General features: G+C 45.2%; 1 protein-coding gene across 6 annotated transcripts in view; it reads left to right on the forward strand.

Moving 5' to 3' along the window:
• The window catches only part of ADA2 (adenosine deaminase 2), a 36,283-nt gene extending 17,837 nt beyond the window's left edge, over nucleotides 1–18,446 (forward strand). For 2 of the 6 annotated variants that reach the window (XR_006204641.1, XR_006204644.1), the window contains 7 exons: nucleotides 749–876; nucleotides 2,573–2,663; nucleotides 4,406–4,514; nucleotides 7,687–7,844; nucleotides 8,388–8,590; nucleotides 8,831–8,988; nucleotides 9,229–11,334. Coding sequence is in view for 2 of the 6 variants with exons in the window: in XM_042945411.1 (XP_042801345.1) it covers nucleotides 749–876; nucleotides 2,573–2,663; nucleotides 4,406–4,514; nucleotides 7,687–7,844; nucleotides 8,388–8,590; nucleotides 8,831–8,926; nucleotides 11,525–11,528 (789 nt within the window). In the remaining 4 variants the exon portion in view is untranslated. Of the gene's footprint in view, nucleotides 1–748; nucleotides 877–2,572; nucleotides 2,664–4,405; nucleotides 4,515–7,686; nucleotides 7,845–8,170; nucleotides 8,259–8,387; nucleotides 8,591–8,830; nucleotides 8,989–9,228; nucleotides 11,335–11,524; nucleotides 12,323–18,114 lie in introns of those variants that run through there. The other 4 variants (XR_006204642.1, XM_042945411.1, XR_006204643.1 and 1 more) reach the window with 4 other exon arrangements.
• The last annotated feature ends 279 nt before the right edge of the window (nucleotides 18,447–18,725 follow it).

Below are 18,725 nucleotides of genomic sequence, written 5' to 3' on the forward strand. Positions count from 1 at the left end.
AATGCCTAGCCTGGTTCCTTGTATACTGCGTGTTTTTAATTGATGTTCGTGGAAATACCTTCTGCATATTATTTCTTCCCATCCTCCTTTGCCCCACAACCTCTTTGGAAACCTCCGCATCCTGTCCTGAATCCTGACCTGCCGATTTGTGCAGGGGTGAGAGCTGACCCAGTGACAGGAGAGGGCAGAGGGAGCGGCAGGGGCCATGTCATTGCTCCAACCCTCTCCAGCCTGTCACCATGGGCTTCGTGTGGCCCAACCTGCTAAGTGGGCACTTTGGAGGGGACTTCTTTATACCCCTGTCCTCTCCACTGTGTCTTTCTACTTTGTCTTGCCCACGGTCCAATCCTGGCTCTTCTCACTCTGCCCCTAACCATGTCCACCTGAGGGGACATCCCACCTAAGAGTGGGAGAATGGGAAGATAAAGTAGGTCCTTGTTCTCCTCTTTTTGGCTGTCCTCTCCCCAGCTGACCTGTTCTTCATTCTTTACACAAATACCTTTTGAGCACTTACCATGTGCCAGGCACTGTTACAGATGCAAGGACCCAGCAATGAATGAGACAGGCAGACACCCCAGCTTTGTGGTATTCAAGAGCATTATCCCAGACATGACTAGGACTTCTGATAAGTGTCAGAAGCTGTTGAAGGCACTGGACAAGGAAATTGTAGAGATTTAGAGATTATTGGCAATGGGAATGAAGTTTTGCTCACCTCTGATGTCTGACCAGGACCACGCTTCCCTCTCAGGTGTATGAACTGAACGGGACTGTCCATAGCCAAGAGTGGTCAGTGAAGACTTACAGAGAAGTGGCTTGTATGTTTGCAGAAAAGCATCCTGGGTTTATTGGAATCAAAATCATTTATTCGGATCACAGGTGAGAGAGAACACGGCTGAAGCTGCAGGATTTGGGAGAACAGGATGCAGGCAGAGCTACTAGACTTGGAAGGGAAGGGGAGGAGAAAGGGAGAAAGAGGGAGGCTGGGAGGCCGGCTTCAGAGACCCACCCTCCATGCCAAAGAGCCATGGCTTTGGCATGCATGTTTCTGCATGAGAGCAAAAATCTATCTCTGAAGTCACTTCTAGTTCGAATCTTCACAACCAGACTGAAATGAAGAAGTGTGGCAATTTTCCAAATAATTCTAGGCCTTGACCTCATGTCGGCCTGGGTGATTCAGTTATGGGTATGTTTTTGCCAGTATGTTCAGATAATCGGCCTATTTCTTTGTTTCAGTTGGCTGGTGGGGTTCTGCTTCATGTCAACCATGTGCTGTCCCTGGCTGTGTAGTTGGCCTTGATTGGTGACCCAGCCCTGAGTGACAGCTATCTCAGAGTCTGTGTGTGGATGTGTGACCTGGCAGTGAGAACAAGGACCCACTCTTTCCCCAAGCAAGCACAGAAAGCTTTAGAGCTTAGTTTCCCTTCTTAGTTTTATCCAAGGAAGGCTCTCTGTCAAAGGTAGGCCTGTGTAAGGACTGTGACCCACCTGCGGGGCTGGAGATGCAGGGGTGGCAAACAGATGGGGATCACACTGAGTCAGAGCTTGGGGAGGGGCAGCTCAGCCTTAGAGGTTGGGCTCTGGATGGCAGTCAAACCCCTCCCCGCCCCATTTCCCCTGAATCCCCTTCACCGTTTGTGAGAACAGAGGCCTGCACCTGTGTGCTAGTTGGCCAGGGTGGAGCTTGCGGGCTGGGGCCCCACTGGTTCCCCTCAGAGGCTCTCTGGGGGCCAGTGGCAGGAGGATGTGAGGGCTGGGTTGCAGGTGGTAAATCCTCCTGTGATCCCTTAGAGGATCTGCAGGAGGGGGAGGCTCTGCAGGAGAGGGAATGGGCAGGCATAGGGAGGGGGCAGGAGAAATGTAGGCCCATAGAACTGAGGAACAAGTGAGCCAGCTGCTGTGCAGAGACCTTTGTCCTGTCACAGAGTTGTGCCAGACTTTTCTTTTGGTGCTTCTGTTGTGCTGCTTGCCTCACCCCTATCCTGGGCTTGAACAGAGAGGGTACAGACAGAAGTAAGACAGTTTGCTTACATGGTTTCTGGAGTGCCCAGGGCCTTGCTGATTCAGCTGGAGGGAGAGGACATACAGTTGCCAGGTCCAGCTGACTCGACAGGGAATTGGGCATTCTGTAGCATTTCACAGGTGTCCAGTGAACAGAGAGCTGGCCTCTGTACTGCACCCCGTTCCAGGAGCCTTCGTCTCGGGGAGGCAGGCCAAGTTTCGGACAAGACCTCTTTGCTTCATACAAATGTGGACAGATGAAACCTATCCCATGGGTCTCCTTTCCTCAGTTGTTGTTCAGACACCAAAGTTTCCTCTAGAACCAGCCAGACTCCTCAAAAGGGTGGATTTGGGTGAAATATCTCTCAGATGTATCCCCTGGAAGGGATCACAAGAGCATGGGCAGGATAGGCTCATGTGCTGAGGGTCTGAGAAGTGGTTACTGAGTAATCTGGACTAGACCAGCCCCAGGCACCAGGGGAGCTGCTCCGAGGTACGGGGTCCCCCCGGGGTACATAGGTCCGCCAATGCCAAGTCACACTGTCTCCTATGCTTTTCTCCGTCTCTCCCACAGAGCCAAAAATGTGTCCTTCATCATGAAATCCATCCAAACAGCCATGACGCTCCGAACCATGTTCCCCAAGATGGTGGCAGGGTTTGACCTGGTAACAGACCCTACACAACAAAGCTGTCTGAGAGCAGGGCCCAGCAGGCAGCTCTTTGTGAAGGCCCTGGCAGCATGCACTGAAACCTTCTGCAGAGGCTCAGGCTGTCAACCACAGGCCTGGCCAGGGTTTAGCACTGACCTTGTGTAGGGGCCTGCAGGAGGATGATAGTCACAAGAGAAAGGAGAGCAGACAGGGCCAAAAGCCTGAAAAGGGGAGTTCCAGAATAAGGAAGGAATTCAATGAGGTTGGGTAGTAATGGTGGGCTTATTTCCATTTCCCTGCCCTCCATCCTCTTTCTAGCACATGTGGCCTACCTACACCTGCCTCTTAAAACTATAGCACATAGAGGGTGGTCTGGAAGCAGAGATGGGTCTAGCCCTGGGCAAAACTGTCAAGGATGGGAAAGGTGTCCTCTGTCCCTTCATCCATTTGCTTCCTCAGCTATTTTTGAAGCTGCACGTCCATAGTGGTGTCACTGCCTTGACCACTGCCAACCCCCCGCCCCCTCCCAAATCAAAGCCATAGCTGAGTTCTGATAGCCAGGGCACACTTCCTAGGTGGCAACTCATCAATCTCATTAAGGAAGCTAAATTAGTTTGAATAAACTGGCTAAAAGGCACTCCTGACTCCCTCTTATAGGGAGGGAGTATATCTGTACATTTTACCTGAAACTGGGCTTAAGCTTTTGCTTTCAGAACATCCAGAGCTCAAAGGAGTGGATTTCAAAGAATCATTTTGTTTGTACTGGGATGCCTTCCTGGGATCTCTGGGCGGTGCTCAAGGATCTAGCCTCTCCAGAAAGGGGCAGAAGTTCCTCCCATCTCACCTTTCCCCTCTGTGTGCAGCCCTGACAAAGGGGGCTGAGAAGAAGAGCCTCTAGTATAGAACTTCCAGAACAGTTCGTTCAAGGACTGTAATGGACAAGTTCTAGAGGGAAATTGGGGTAGGAAGGGGGGTATATAGTTGTTCAAAGGAGTCTACTTGCAAGTTCCAACTCTCTTTCAAGCCTGTACTCCATTCCACTACATTGAATACCTGTATTTGGCTTATTATAAAAATGTTCCATTGCCCCCCAACAAATTAAAATTGGCATTCTGAAGGAGGTACCCATTTTATCCTAAGGCACCCTTGCTCTTGGCATGCAGCTACAAGCCCTGGGGATATGTGTGGTTTAGTTTGAAAAGCATAGTTTTGTTGTAGTTACAGCTGAGGCACTGAGTCACAGAGGGACCCTGCCAGGAAACTGACATGTCCAAGGACCCACAGGTAATGGGTGACTGAGCTGAGTCTGGAGCCTTCCTGACTCCTGGTCCAGGGCTCTTGTTCCCTCGCACTCTCTCTCCATTTTCTGTGGGTCTGTCAGTATCTCAATGTCTTGTTTTCTCTGTGTCTCTCTGTTGCTCTTGCTTTCTCCCTCACTCTCTGCCCACAGCAAGAAGCTCAGGGCTGAGCACAGGGACTTGGAAAGTGATGTCAGAACACAAGGTGGAAAGGGGTGGGAGGATACGAGATACAGCCTCTGACTGACTAAGCAGGGGGAATTATTTAGGGGTAATAATATACTTTCTTTTCTTTTCCAATTTTGCTGCCGGTCATTTTTAAAAGGCTATGTGACAATGGCCTCAAGTAGTAACGTCAAGTTATAAGGAAGAGTATTCACAGGCTATTGAGGGTACCATCAGCAAATTGAGGCTTGGACCAAGAAGACAGCTCCATGTCCCCTCCTCTCTGTCCTGCAGGTGGGACATGAGGACACTGGCCACTCCTTGTATGACTACAGGGAGGCTTTGATGATTCCCACCTTGCATGGCGTTAAACTGCCTTACTTTTTCCATGCTGGAGAGACAGGTGAGCCATGTGGAGACGAGCAGGACAGAGGTGGGATGGATAGGAAAGCTCCTTATTATCACTCAAGAGAACTGATGGGATCCTGGGGCAGTATTAGTATTGTTGATAGTCATTTTATGGCACTTGTCCATTTCATATGGAGAAATATGTATTCCCCCTGGAGAAGGAATAACAATATAACAGATAATATAACAGTATCTGGCACTTTACATATGTTATTTCTAATTCTCACCCCAGTCCTGCCAGGAAGGTGTTTTTATCCCAATTTTATTTATTTTTTATATTTTAAACTGTGCTTTATTTATTTTATTTTTTATTTTTAAAATGTTTTATTTATTTATTTTGAGAGAGAGAGAGCATGGGTGAGCAGGGAAGGGACAGAGAGAGGGATAGAAAGAGAATCCCACACAGGCTCCACACTGTCAGCACAGAGCCCAATGCAGGGCTCAAACCCACGAACTGTGAGATCATGACCTGAACTGAAACCAAGAGTTGGACACTTAACCATCTAAGCCACCCTCTATCCCCATTTTATAGATGAAGAGCCCAAGGCTCCAAACATAGAGTACTTGGCCCAAGGGTAAAGAGCTAGTCATTGATGGAATTTGATTTTGAATTCTTTCTGATGATCTCCATTTTATAATCAAGTTGTGCTTAAGAGGTTAATTCACCTGTCCAAAGTCACACAAGGGTAAGTGGCAGAAAAGGGACTACAACCAGGCAACTAGGAGGCTCTGTCCACACTCATCAGTGCTGAAGAGGAGACCCCACCCAGCCCAGACAGCTTGACTACTATTGTTTATGAAATGCCATTAGCCCAGCCATGCCTTTGCTCCCTAAAGCTCACTCCACAGGTTCATAGGTCATCTCTCAGAGCTTCCCATATTCCAGTCCTTAAAGTATGTAAGCCCTAAGCAAAAGGAGTCCCAGATCATGGCTGCAATTTCAGGTTAAAATGAAGATTTGGGGGGCTTAGATCAGGAGGAAATCTTGCTGCTACACCCCACCTGGTGTCCCTGAGTACTGTAGGCGCCTGTCACCCTTAGAAGACCAAGGAGATAAGTGGAGAGCAGTGTTGGGGCTTGGATTTCACAACCAGGCTTAAACCTTGGTTTATCACACCATCTCTCAGAGGAAGGGTATGTGTGCCTTAATCTCTTATTTCCTGACATTTCAATCAATTTAGACCCAATTTAGATCAAAACTGTTCTAGGAAATTTGAAGAATTGTTTGTGGGGGATGGGGCAAGGGAGTAGGGGGATGTTAACCTTGAAGAGCTTGTGGTCTAGTTGGGAAAATCATACTTACCTGTGTGAAATCATTTCAACAGTATGAAACACTGTAATAGGATCTAACCAAATTCCAAGACGCATGGCCCTAGGAGAGGATTTTGCCAGGAGCTGGGTATTTGATACCTGAGAGTAATGTTCTTATTTTTATTTATTTTATTTTTTTAAGTTTATTTATTTATTTTGAGAGAGACAGAATGTACATGTGAGGAGGGAAGGGGCAGAGAGACAGAGACAGAGAGACAGAGAGACAGAGAGAGAGAGAGAGAGAGAGAGAGAGAGAGAAAGAGAGAGAGAGAGAAGGAGAGGGAGAATCCCAAGCAGGCTCTGTGCTGTCAGCACAGAACCTACCAACCATGAGATCATGACCTGAGCCAAAATCAAGAATTGGATGCTTAACTGACTGAGCCACCCAGGTGTCCCTAATGTTCTTATTTTTTAAAAGGAAGAAATCTTTGGGGCACCTGGGTGGCTCAGTCGGTTAAGCACCCGACTTCAGCTCAGGTCATGATCTCATGGTCCGTGAGTTCGAGCCCCGCATTGGGCTCTGGGCTGATGGCTCAGAGCCTGGAGCCAGCTTCCGATTCTGTGTCTCCCTCTCTCTCTGCCCCTCCCCCGTTCATGCTCTGTCTCTCTCTGTCTCAAAAATAAATAAACGTTAAAAAAAAAAATTAAAAAAAAAAATAAAAGGAAGAAATCTTTGAAAAAAAAGTTCTAGATAGGAAACCAGTGAAAATCCACCTAAAACACATGCCCTAAAAAGTAATGGGAATTCTTGGATTTTATTCCTAACAGAACAGTGGAGTTTTCATATTTTATATGTGGGTCAGTTAGGATGCTTTTGGCTGCCAGGAATGGAATACACACATTCAATAGGTTTTACAACAAGGTCATCTGTTATTTCACATAATAAGCAACCTCTGCTGTTTTCATTAAGTTCAGGGTTTACCTTACTTGGTTGTCAGTGAAGTCACATTCAGGTGAGACAAGATGTTTCCTCTAGGGTGTCTCCTTTTATCAGGGAGGAAGCCCAAGATCTCCCCACCAATAACCTTCCAGGTCAGCATTAGGACTATCCTAGTTGCAAGGGAAGCTGGGAGAGTCAGGACCTGTCATTTTCACCCTCCAAAGAAAGCCCTGCTAGAAAGGAATGTACAATGGGGATGGCTGGTAAGTAGGCAGCCAACACTATCTGCCACCACTTTGTCAGTACTGGTCATTGTAATCTTGCAATTGTCTTGCAATTGATATTGTTAAAGATATAAATTAAATAAGTACATACAAGTAACTATAGGGGCACCTGGGTGACTCAGTGGGTTAAGCGTCCAACTCTTGGTTTTGGCTCAGGTCATGATCTCATGGAGCCTGCTTGGGATTCTCTCTCTCCCCTTCTCTCTGTCCCTCCCCCACTCTCTCTCTCTCTTTCTCTCTCTCTCTCTCTCAAAATAAATAAATAAACTTAAAATTTGTTTTTAATTATATTGAAAGAGTTTGCAACACATTGTTGTAAAAAAATCATGAACAAAATTCCCAGAAAATAGCTCTGGAAACATAAAAAATGGAAAGAAAGAATATAGGCTGTGGATTCAGATAGACCAAGGTTTAAAACTGAGTCTTGCTACTTGAGTATGCTCCTTCAATTTACAAAGCCTATGTAAGTTTCAACTTCCTCATCTGTTACATACATACATAAAATTAAAGGTTTGCCATACCTCCTCTCTTTAGCATTGTTATATGAAACTCTCTGTGTGTGTGTGTGTGTGTGTGTGTGTGTGTGTGTGTGTGTGAATGTTCTTTTTCTTGCTTGGGGATCTGGAGCCTTTATCTGAGGATAGTCTATTGGGCCAGATCCATCTGACTGGAGACTACCCCTTTATCCACAGACTGGCAGGGTACTTCCATAGATAGAAACCTTCTGGTTGCTCTAATACTGAACTCTACCAGGATTGGCCATGGATTTGCTTTGACCAAACACCCAGCAGTCTGGGCTGACTCCTGGAAGAAGGATATCCCCATAGAAGTCTGTCCCATCTCCAACCAGGTATGCATGATCCATGGCACCAACCCAATACAATCTTTCTTTCCAACCTCAACCTCTGTTCTGATTCCCAAACTTTCCTGTATGATTTCTAGCTCCTGAGCTCACTTGTTTTCTGTATTCCTCTGCTGTCTCTCTCCCCTTAGTAAGTTATTTAGGAATGGCCCTTTGCCTAATCCATTCATAATGGCAGCAGTTGAGGGAACTGAGGCAGCAGTTGAGGGTCCCCAGTGGGGTGGAATTTGGGGCAAGGCCAAAAACAAAGCTAAAGGGACATTGAGGAAGGCCAGTGAAGTAGGAGGGGCCATAGAATACTTTTGCTTTCACAGCTGCTTGGGGTTCTTTGTGCACTGCCTCTCCTGCTGTGTTCCAGAGAGCTGCTCTGAGCCAGACCAAGAGAGAGACCAAATGTTTGTGAAGGTGAAGAAACTTGGAGAAAATTGGGAAGAGTATGAGGACTGGCTCTATTCCTTGTATTGTACCCAGAAGTCATCCCAATGTTTTTGGGTCAGAATTTGTCTTTCTTCTTTGTTTCCTGTTGGGCAGGTTCTGAAACTGGTGTCTGACTTGAGAAACCATCCTGCTGCTGTTCTGATGGCCACTGGGTACCCCATGGTGATCAGTTCTGATGACCCAGCAGTCTTTGGTGCCAAAGGCTTGTCCTATGATTTCTATGAGGCCTTCATGGGTATTGGGGGAATGGCAGCTGATCTGAGGACACTCAAACAACTGGCCATGAACTCTATCAGGTGAGGGTCCTGTGTACTTCCCAGATCCCCAACTCCCTCTTCCACCTCACAACTTGTGTTTATCTCTAGTAGAGGTTTATGGCAGAAGCTTAGAAGGTTTCTTTGGGTTTTCTCCACAACACCTCTGTTTTGTTATTGCTCTCGGACTGGGGAGAAATGTGTTCTGCAAGCATCTGAGATCCCCTCATCTGTTTCCCAACAGTTTCTCCTGGGGCTGACCTAAGTGCCTTTTCTTTGCAGGTTCAGCACCTTGATGGATATTGATAAAAAAGCTGCCATGAAAACCTGGGAGGAGAGATGGAATAAGTTTGTAGCTGACCTGGCCGGGAGGCCAAAGTGAGAAGACAGTCATTTATTACCCTATTCCTCTGCTTCCCTCTGCAAGCTGTTTTCACCTTCTGTCAATCATTCTTCTTCAACGTTTTTTTTTTTTTTTTTTTTTTTTTTATTTTTGGGACAGAGAGAGACAGAGCATGAACGGGGGAGGGGCAGAGAGAGAGGGAGACACAGAATCGGAAACAGGCTCCAGGCTCCGAGCCATCAGCCCAGAGCCTGACGCGGGGCTCGAACTCACAGACCGCGAGATCGTGACCTGGCTGAAGTCGGACGCTTAACCGACTGCGCCACCCAGGCGCCCCCTGTCAATCATTCTTGAACCCACACCAGTATTGTTTCTACCTCCATTCCTTTATCAAAATTGACATCATGAAGGTCATCAATGGCCTCGACATTGATTATCCTCTCAGGAATACTTAAACATTCTACCAGACTCATCGTTTTGAAATATTCTTTTCTCTCAACCCCAGTGACATCAATGCTCTTGGTTTCCTCCTTTCTCTCTGGCCATTGCTTCTGGGGTCCCTTTGTCAGTTGCTCTTCTCTATCAGATTTCTGTGTTGGATTTCCTCAGGACTTAGTTTTGCCTCTCTTGTATTCATGTCTCTGCTTCTTCTCCTCTTCGTTTTCTCTTACTCTATAGTGTTTTCCTGGCAGTCTCATTCACTCCTTTGCTTTTAAATACTATTTATTTGCTGATGATCCCCAAATTTATCTATTTACTTGGATCCTTCACAAGAATCTCAGAAACCTACTATGTGCAATTCTCAATCTCTTCCCTTTTAACCTTTTCCTGGTCTTTCCCATCTTGGCAAATGTCACCTCCATCCATTCTACCCAGGTGTTGAGAGCAGAAATTTTCAGTGAAATTGTTGATACTGGTCTCTCCCCTGTTCCCTGCAACAAAATGTATCTTGAATCCTCCATGCCTCTCTACCTGTGTTGCTATTGGCTGAGTTCAAACCACTATCACTTCTTGTCTGAGTTATAACGGTCTCTTAATTGAGCTCTCTTTCTTCTCTTTGACTTCATTTCATTTTTCACAGAGCAATGGCTTTTTAAAAATTAAATTAAATCAGGTTACACTGCTTACAACTCAGTGCTCTTAGAAAAATCCAAATGTTTCAACAGGGCATGTGGCATCCTGTTTAACCTGGATTCCTTTCAGCATCATCCTACCCCAGTCTCCCCCAGTGTACCAGACGTTGGCCTCACTGGTCCTTTGTTCCTCAAATATCCCAAACCCTATTCTGCATCAGAGTCTTTTCTCATTCTTTCTGCCTGGGATATTCTTTCTTTCCACTTTTGTCTAACTGACTCCTGTTCACCCTTAAGGTTTCACATTTCATGTCATTGTCTCAGAAATGTTTCCTAGACCCCTAACCTATTAATATCTCTCATGGCACCTTGCTTTTTTTCCTTCATGACTCTTAGCATAATTTGTAATTATATATTTATTTCTGTGTTGATAGTCTCCCTCCCACCAGACTGTAAGCTCCATGTGAGCAGGAGCTAATGATTATTTCATGTACATTGTGAACACAGAGCCTAGCTCCATGCCCCAAACCTAGTTAGTATTCAACAAAAGATGTGTTGAATGAATGGATATAACTGTATGCATTGAGCCAGTTGCTGAAGCAGGAGGGAACAGAGCAGAGTCTCCCCAAAGAAAAGACCTCATGTGATCAAATTCTGGCTCATAGCCTAGTCTTCAGGAGAAGGAAGGCATGAAGCCAGCTCTGTCTTCACTTGACTAAAGGATGTGAAGAAGGATCAAAAAATTCCTTAAAAGTCACAGATGGATTCAAATATCTTCTCATCCATCAGCCATCACCTGATCTGAGCTCATAGGCTGCAGCCAACCGTCCCTCCAAGAGTTGTTTATCACTGTTTGGTTCATGACACTGGGAAAAGTCTTGCTGATTAGGGGTCCTCAACCACAGACTGGTACCCAGATGGAACAAGATGACCTTTAAGATCCTGTCTAATTCTGACAGTCTTTGATTTATTGCCTTAACCAATCCCAGTAGATAGCACATAGGTCCCAGCTCAACTGACTCACATTTAATAAATGGTGAAAATGGAACTTAGCTGAATGGGCTTTTGTAGCAAGTTGCCATGGCTACAGGGGTCCCCCAGGAGCATAAGGTCTCTGGCCTAGACTTGGTGTGATCACTGATTTGGCAAATTAAACCAGCTACAAGTCTTGTCTTCATGCTTGGTTCAATAGGCTGAGTCCTAGCAAAGAACTAGAAACCTCAACAGAACCAGACCCTGAGTTATGAAAATGTGGGAAATAGGTTGTAGCCCCCTTGGAACTGAGTAATATTTCTTCTAGGGGTAGTTAAATCTGATTTCACATATTCCTCCTGTAGGACTTCCCAGAAGGTACCCTGACATATGTTTTTTTGAAAAACTTGCATATTAATTGAATTTTTGTAAACGAAATCATGCTGTACCTGGGGCTTACTATTTATTTAAAGGAAATCTGAAGTAAAGCCTTCTGTTAATGAAACATATTTTTGTAATTTGAATTCATGTAGTCTATATTTATTTATTTCTTAGAGTGAGGTTAAATCCTTTTTTCTTCTTTGCCAGGTGAATTGTCTGGGCTGGAAAAACCTAATGTCCAGGGCACCAAGAGTCCTTGACTTGCCAGGCTTATTGTACAAGTCCCCATCATATGGCTTATGATGAATGCCCTGGTCCAGCCCCCTCCTCCTGGGTCCTGGAGCTTTTCGTCAGTTGGCACAGCTCCCAGGAAGGGCAGGGAGACTTCTGGAAATTCAAACTGAGGGAATGTTGTTGGAGATGTGAATCATCTTATTTCCCAACGGGTGAGAATTTGGGATCCAGACTCAGAGAAAACCCTGGAGCATTTTTCTTATTATCTTGAAATAATGTGAAACCTTCAGAAAAGTTGCAAGAATAGTACAAAGAACTCTAACATACTCTGTCTAGGTTTCCAAATTATTGACATTTTATAACATTTGCTGTATCATTCTCTCTATGTATCTGTATCTCTTTCAATGTCTGCATGATATATCCTATTTTTTCTAACCAATTGAGACTTAAGATGCAGACAGTGTGGCCCATTACTTATAAACACTCCAGTCTACATTTGCTGAAGACAGTGTCATTCTCCTATGTAACCACAGTTTAACCATCCAAAGCAGGATATTAACATTGATAAGATACTACCATCTCTCCCTGGCCCTTCCAGGCATGTTTCTTCTCTCTGCCCAGAACCTGACCCAGGATCACATGTTACATTTAGTTATCTCTTGTCTCTTTCAGTCTGGAACAGTTCTTCAGTATTTCCTTGTCTTTTGTGATGTTGACATTTTTTAAAAAAGTTTTTATTTATTTATTTTGAGAGAGAGAGAGAGAGAGAGAGAGAGAGCAAGTTTGTGCATGTGTGCAGGAGCAGGGGAGGGGCAGAGAGAGTGAGAATTCCAAGCAGGCTCCTTGCTGTCAACACAGAGCCCACCTCAGAGCTCAATGCCACAAACCATGAGATCATGACTGGAGCTAAAATTAAGAGCCAGATGCTCAACTGACTGAGCCACACACTCAGGCGCCTTGTGACCTTGATTTGAAGAGTACAGACCGGTTACTTTGTAGTGTCTCTCATTTCAGGCCTATATAATGTTTCCTTGTGAAGAGATGCCAGTTACACATTCTTAGGAGGAATACCTCAGAAGTATCTTTGTCCTTCTCAGTGCATCATATCAGGGGACACATGGATTGTGTCCCCTGGAGGTGGTCTGCACCAGCAAGCAACAGCCAATTGTTAAAATTTCAGCCTGTTGTGAAACCAATGGTGGTCTGAAACTGGTCATCATGGGAGTTTTTGTAATATGTATAAATATATTTTAAGTAAGTTCCAGGCCCAACGTGGAGCTCAAACTCATGACACTGAGGTTAAGAGTCAGCGAGGCAGCTGGGTCATTGGAGGAATTTTTACATTATAGAAATCAGCAAATACAAATCAGTGCGCACCCAGCCCCCGCCCCCCCAGCCAGTAGTTAAACATTTATCTGTATACTGAGGCATATAATGTCAATCTGTCCCATTGTGATGATGTTCACTTTAATCACTTTGTTAAGGAAATGTCTGCCAGGATTTGACACTGTAAAACTTTCTACTTTGTGATTAATAAATATTTAATGGGGAGACACTTTAACTCTATGTAAACATCTTATTCCTCATCAAATCTTTAACCCATTAGTTTTTGCAGTCACTGAAGATTATCATCTGAATCTTCTACTGCTCCAATCATCACTGTTCCACTTAATCATTGCTGTGTAACAAATTATCTCGAAACTTAATGGCTTAAGAAAGAATATAAATTTGCTAGCTCCTACAGGTTTTGTGGGTCAGGGATTTGGAAAGGGACCAGCTAGGCAGTTCTAGTTTCGGGGTCTCTCATGAGGTTGCAGTCAAAATGGTGGTGGAGCTGCAGCAACTGGGGGCTGGCCAGACATCTTGTTTCTACACAATCTCAGGGCTCAGCCATGGAGTGTCCACATCAGCCCGTGTGGGTGGCTCATGTGTGCGAGGAGGCCAAAGGCTTCAAGAGTAAGTGTTCAGGTAGTAAAAGAGAAATGCTATTGTCTTTTCTTTTTTCTCTTTTTAAAAAAAATTTTTTTTTTTTTGACATTTCATTTATTTTTGAGACAGGGAGAGACAGAGCATGAATGGGGGAGGGTCAGAGAGAGGCAGACACAGAATCTGAAACAGGCTCCAGGCTCTGAGCTGTCAGCACAGAGCCCGACGCAGGGCTCAAACTCACGGACCGTGAGATCATGACCTGAGCCGAAGTCGGATGCTTAACCGACTGAGCCACCCAGGCGCCCTTTTAAAAATTTTTTTTAATGTTTATTCATTTTTTGAGAGAGAGAGAGAGAGAGAGAGAGCACAAGTGGGGGAGGGGTAGAGAGAGAGGGAGACAGAATCTGAAGCAGGCTCCAGGCTCTGAGCTGTCAGCATACAGCCTGATGCAGGGCTTGAACCCACGAATTGCGAGATCATGACCTGAACTGAAGTCAGACACTTATCTGACTGAGCCACCCAGGCACCCCTGTTATTGTCTTTTCTTTCTTTCTTTAAAAAAAAAAATTTTTTTTAAGGTTTATTCATTTCTCAGAGACAGAGTGTGAGCGGGGGAGGGGCAGAGAGAGAGAGGGAGACACAGAATCTGAAACAGGCTTCAGGCTCTGAGCTGTCAGCACAGAGCCCAATGCGAGGCTTCAACTCATGGACAGTGAGATCTTGACCTGAGCCGAAGTCGGACGCTTAACCAACTGAGCCACCCAGGCACCCCTCTATTGTCTTTTCTAATATGACCTTGGAAGTTACATGGTATCACTTCTGCCATCCTTGATTGGTGATATCTCTCCAGTCTAAGCCTTCCCAGTTTCAAGAGGAGGGGACAGAGATCCCACTCTTTGACAGAAGACTATCAAAGTCACAATGTAAAAAGAACATGTAGGATTAGAGATACTATTAGAAAATATTTTAGAAAATATAATTACCAAATATTGATTTCTTCCATAATTATTAGTTGCCATTCTACTATAAGGAAGAACTTCCTCTATCTATCTATCTATCTATCTATCTATCTATTACTAGGGTTCATGGATCCTTATTCTCTATTCAGTGGACCATAATCTAACACTATCATCATTTCTTTTAAGATGCTCACACTGTTCCAGGGTTGACCTTGGGAAGGAACTCTGTTAAGCTGGCTCCTGCGACTCTAATAAATTCTTATGATTTTTTTTTAGAATTTCCTTACTTTTTGACACAATTAAGTATTTTAGCTTCATTTTGCACTTTCCTTGTCTCGTGCTGTATATGAGCTCTTCTCCAAAGAACTATGATTCCTTTTAGTAGAGAATACTTAGAAGCCTTGATTTGAGCATTAGATGTGCTCATTGTTACTGGTGCATGTGTGTATGCACACATAAATATGATTCATATATATGCATACATAACTATAATTTATATTATTACAAAGAAAATCACACTCCCAAAATGGTGTCACTTAGGCCAAGTCACCATATTGGAGCTTAATACCTAACTTCACTGCAGTTTCAACTTGTGCCAGAAATAGAAGTCTTAACTGGTCAGTCAGGAATTTTCTGATCAGCACCAATGAGATAATCTGCCACATGGGCCCTCTCCATCCCTCAAAGATGAGGTAATCTACCTAATAACGGCCCCTGCCCTTCACCCTAAGGGAAGGTGACCTTGCCTGGAACAGTCTTCGCTTTTGTTAATAACTTCTTGCCCCACTGTCTTTCTTATAAAAACCTTCCATTTTGTACAACTCCTCAGAGGTCCCCTCTACCGCTAGATGGGAGGCTGCCTGATCCTGTGAATTGCTTAATAAAGCCAATTAGATCTTCACATTTACTCAGTTGAATTTTTTTTCATTAACTGTATATATTAAAACTCACGTGCACAGAGGCACCTGGGTGGATCAGTAGGTAGCATCTGACTCTTGATTTCAGATTAGGTCATGATCCTAGGGTCATGGGATTGGGCCCCCCATCAGGCTCCATGCTCAGCACAGAGCCTGTTTAAGATTCTCTCTCTCTCTTTCTCTCTCTCCCGCTGCCCCCTCCCCCACGCATGCTCTCTTCCTCTCAAATAAAACACACACACACATATTTATACATATACATTTATATCTATTTCCAAATTTTTCTGTGTGCATTTAAACACCCTGAATTTGCAGGGTGCCTCGGTGGCTCAGTTGGTGGAAGCATGTGACTCAATCTCGGGGTTGTGCATTCCAGCCCTACGTTGGGTCTAGAGTTTACTTTTAAAAAAAAACACAGACAGGGGCGCCTGGGTGGCTCAGTCGGTTAAGCGTCCGACTTCGGCTCAGGTCATGATCTCGTGGTCCGTGAGTTCGAGCCCCGCGTCGGGCTCTGGGCTGATGGCTCAGAGCCTGGAGCCTGCTTCCGATTCTGTGTCTCCCTCTCTCTCTGCCCCTCCCCCGTTTCATGCTCTGTCTCTCTCTGTCTCAAAAATAAATAAAATGTTAAAAAAAAATAATTAAAAAAAACCACAGACAAACCATGAACGTGTACCTATACCTCCAATTCCATTCAATACCATGAGTTTATTCTGGCCTCAGCCCTTCCCATGTCTAACTCTGTTCCCCAACAGTGAGAAACCTGGTTCCCCCATCCTCAATGTGTCTTTATAGTTACTGATTCCCTGTCTGTGTTGTCTATCTTTACCCCCCCACTGCCACTTCATCTGCAGCTGGCTCTGCTGATACCTCTGGTCCCAGATGCCTCAAGGAAAGGGAGGGGAAGCTATACACAATAGGGAAGGGAAGGAAAGAGAAAAAGATTTGGAAGGAGACAAACACAGGGACATTTTAGAGCGTGGAGAGATCATTAAGTGATCATTAAATGAACAGATTCACTGTGGTGTTACTGAAGCTCTCCTTTCAGGTGCTTGCACTTCATGGATCTTTTCTAAGAGAAATTGTGTATTAGTGATTTAAAATTATTTTTCTTGGGGGGCGTCTGGGTGGCTCAGTCAGTTAAGCATTTGATTTTGGCTCAGGTCATGATTTCATGGTTGGTGAGTTCGAGCCCCACATCAGACTTTGTGCTGACAGCTGGGACCTGGAGCCTGCTTCAGATTCTGTCTCTCTCTCTCTCTCTGTCCCTTCCCCACTTACGCTCTGTCTCTCTCTCTCTCAAAAATAAATAAACAAATAAACATTTTAAAAATAATAATAAGATTCTTTTTCTTTAAGAAGGTCCTTCAAATACGTATAAGCCCCAGGGTCCCACAAAATCTGGATCTGGGGTCTTTCTCTAGGTCAGCTCTTCATTTGGAATAAGGAAAACAAGGGAAGGTATGCTGAGTTGAAAAGACTTGCAAAACTGAGAAAAACATTATAGGCTCTCAGCCTGGAAGGGATCCTGAAAGTTATCTAAACCATCACCCCTTGTGGAAGAGCTGCCCCAAATAATCAGGAATAATCAGGCCTGCTTAATTTTTAAAGCTCACCAGAATAGGATTCTGTAACCTGCCCCAGTCACCCAGTCTAGAATCCCAGAATGTCCCTTTTCCCAAGGTCAGGAGTTTGAGTGACTGATGTGATCCTTGCCTCTCATAAGAATTGATCACTAGAGGATTGGATATATATATAACTGCATCTATAGACCAGCATTAAGTTAGCATGCTAGATTATAAATATTATTTTCACATACATAATATATGTTACTTTGCATAGCTGTTATTCGAAAAATAACTTAACCTTCTTGGTCTTTTCATCTCTGTCCAGGAAGGGTGTAAATAGAGGTGTGGGAGCTGCTGGCTGTCTGGGAGCAAGGTGGGGACTGGGAGAAATTTTGAACTGGCTTTGCCAGAGAAATATCCATAACACTCAATGCTTACAGGTATTACTGTCTCCAGGGCAGAGCTGCTGAGTCTCATTTTGTCCCAGCTTGTAGCCAAGAACCTTTTCCTCCTCTACCTTCAGGGTGTCCTGGATCTAATCTTCCAAAGGGAACTTGCCTGGGGACTGTCCTGAAACCACATGTTAGGGGGATGAGGTCTGTCTTGGTCCAGCCAGACCTTCCTGGGGCTAAGCCCCTTCTGGGGTGGGAAAGGGTAGGAAGACTGGAATTTTTAGATTCATAGAATATCAGAGCTGGGAGAGGCCTAAAGATCATCTTATCTAACTCTTTGTGTTACAGAGGCCTCAATTAAGGCTCAGGGAGGGTAAACAGCTCCCTCAAGGTCACAGGGTAGGTGACAGCAGGTTTCCAGAGTCTTAGGTCTGGGCTCATACAACATAGGGCTGTTCTCTTCTTGTCTGAAGCACCTCTCAGTAACAGGTTTCCATAAACTCCTGGTGAGCCTAGGTCAGTTCTCTGGCTCAGACAGTGGAGTTTGGGCAGCCTCAGCCCCTTAACCCACCCTCAGACAACCCCTCCACCCGTACCCTTGCTTGATGAGGACAGAACCATTAGACCTACTGGGAGCAGCGATTTTCCTCCTGGGACAGGCTAACCCCTCCTGTGACCCCTGGCTCTCCTTTGGCGGAGTTCCAGTCCCGGAAACTGGCTTAGTTTCCTGTCCCCCAACAGGAGAAATGGATTGATTCTTGGAGCTCAGGGCCTCAGCCTAAGAGCCTTCTCTTTGTCTAGGGTCTCCAGGCAGAGCGCAGGTCCAGATAATCTCCACCAGCCCCCACCTCCACCGCTCCCCAGCTTGCAGACAGCTGTGGCCCTCGGAGACCCTCGTGACTGCCATTTAGTGGGAAATGGCCCGAGACAGAAGCATGTGGAAAGCAAATGGCGATTAGTGTGAGACTGAGGATAGCAGGAAAGACCTTTCCCGGCGGGAGCCTCGTCCCGTCACCTGTGGCTGGCGGCGGGGGGGACTGCGGCATGCTGCTGACCCCTGGTGGCCACTTGCGGTACCACAAACGCCTCCAAGATCTACGAGCACCGTTTGGTTCCCTTATCCTCTGCTGTCGCCTCCTGTCACTGCTGGGAGTAACACTTCATATAATAAGTTACAGTAATAATACTTTCTGATTGTAAAACATGCTTATGGTAGCAAATTTGTAAACTTTAAAAAGTATAGATGAAACAAAAATCACCCATACTTCCACTACTGTTACTATTTTGGTCCATTTCCTACCCACAGTAAATAGTACTCAGGATCTCGTTCCAGCACCATCTCCCCGCCCCGCCCCCCTCCCTGCTTCTGCCTTATTACCTGCCACTACCTCACTCATACGCTTTGCTTTTGC

The sequence above is a fragment of the Panthera leo genome, chromosome B4, assembly GCF_018350215.1.
Source record: "Panthera leo isolate Ple1 chromosome B4, P.leo_Ple1_pat1.1, whole genome shotgun sequence".
Lineage (NCBI taxonomy): Eukaryota > Metazoa > Chordata > Mammalia > Carnivora > Felidae > Panthera > Panthera leo.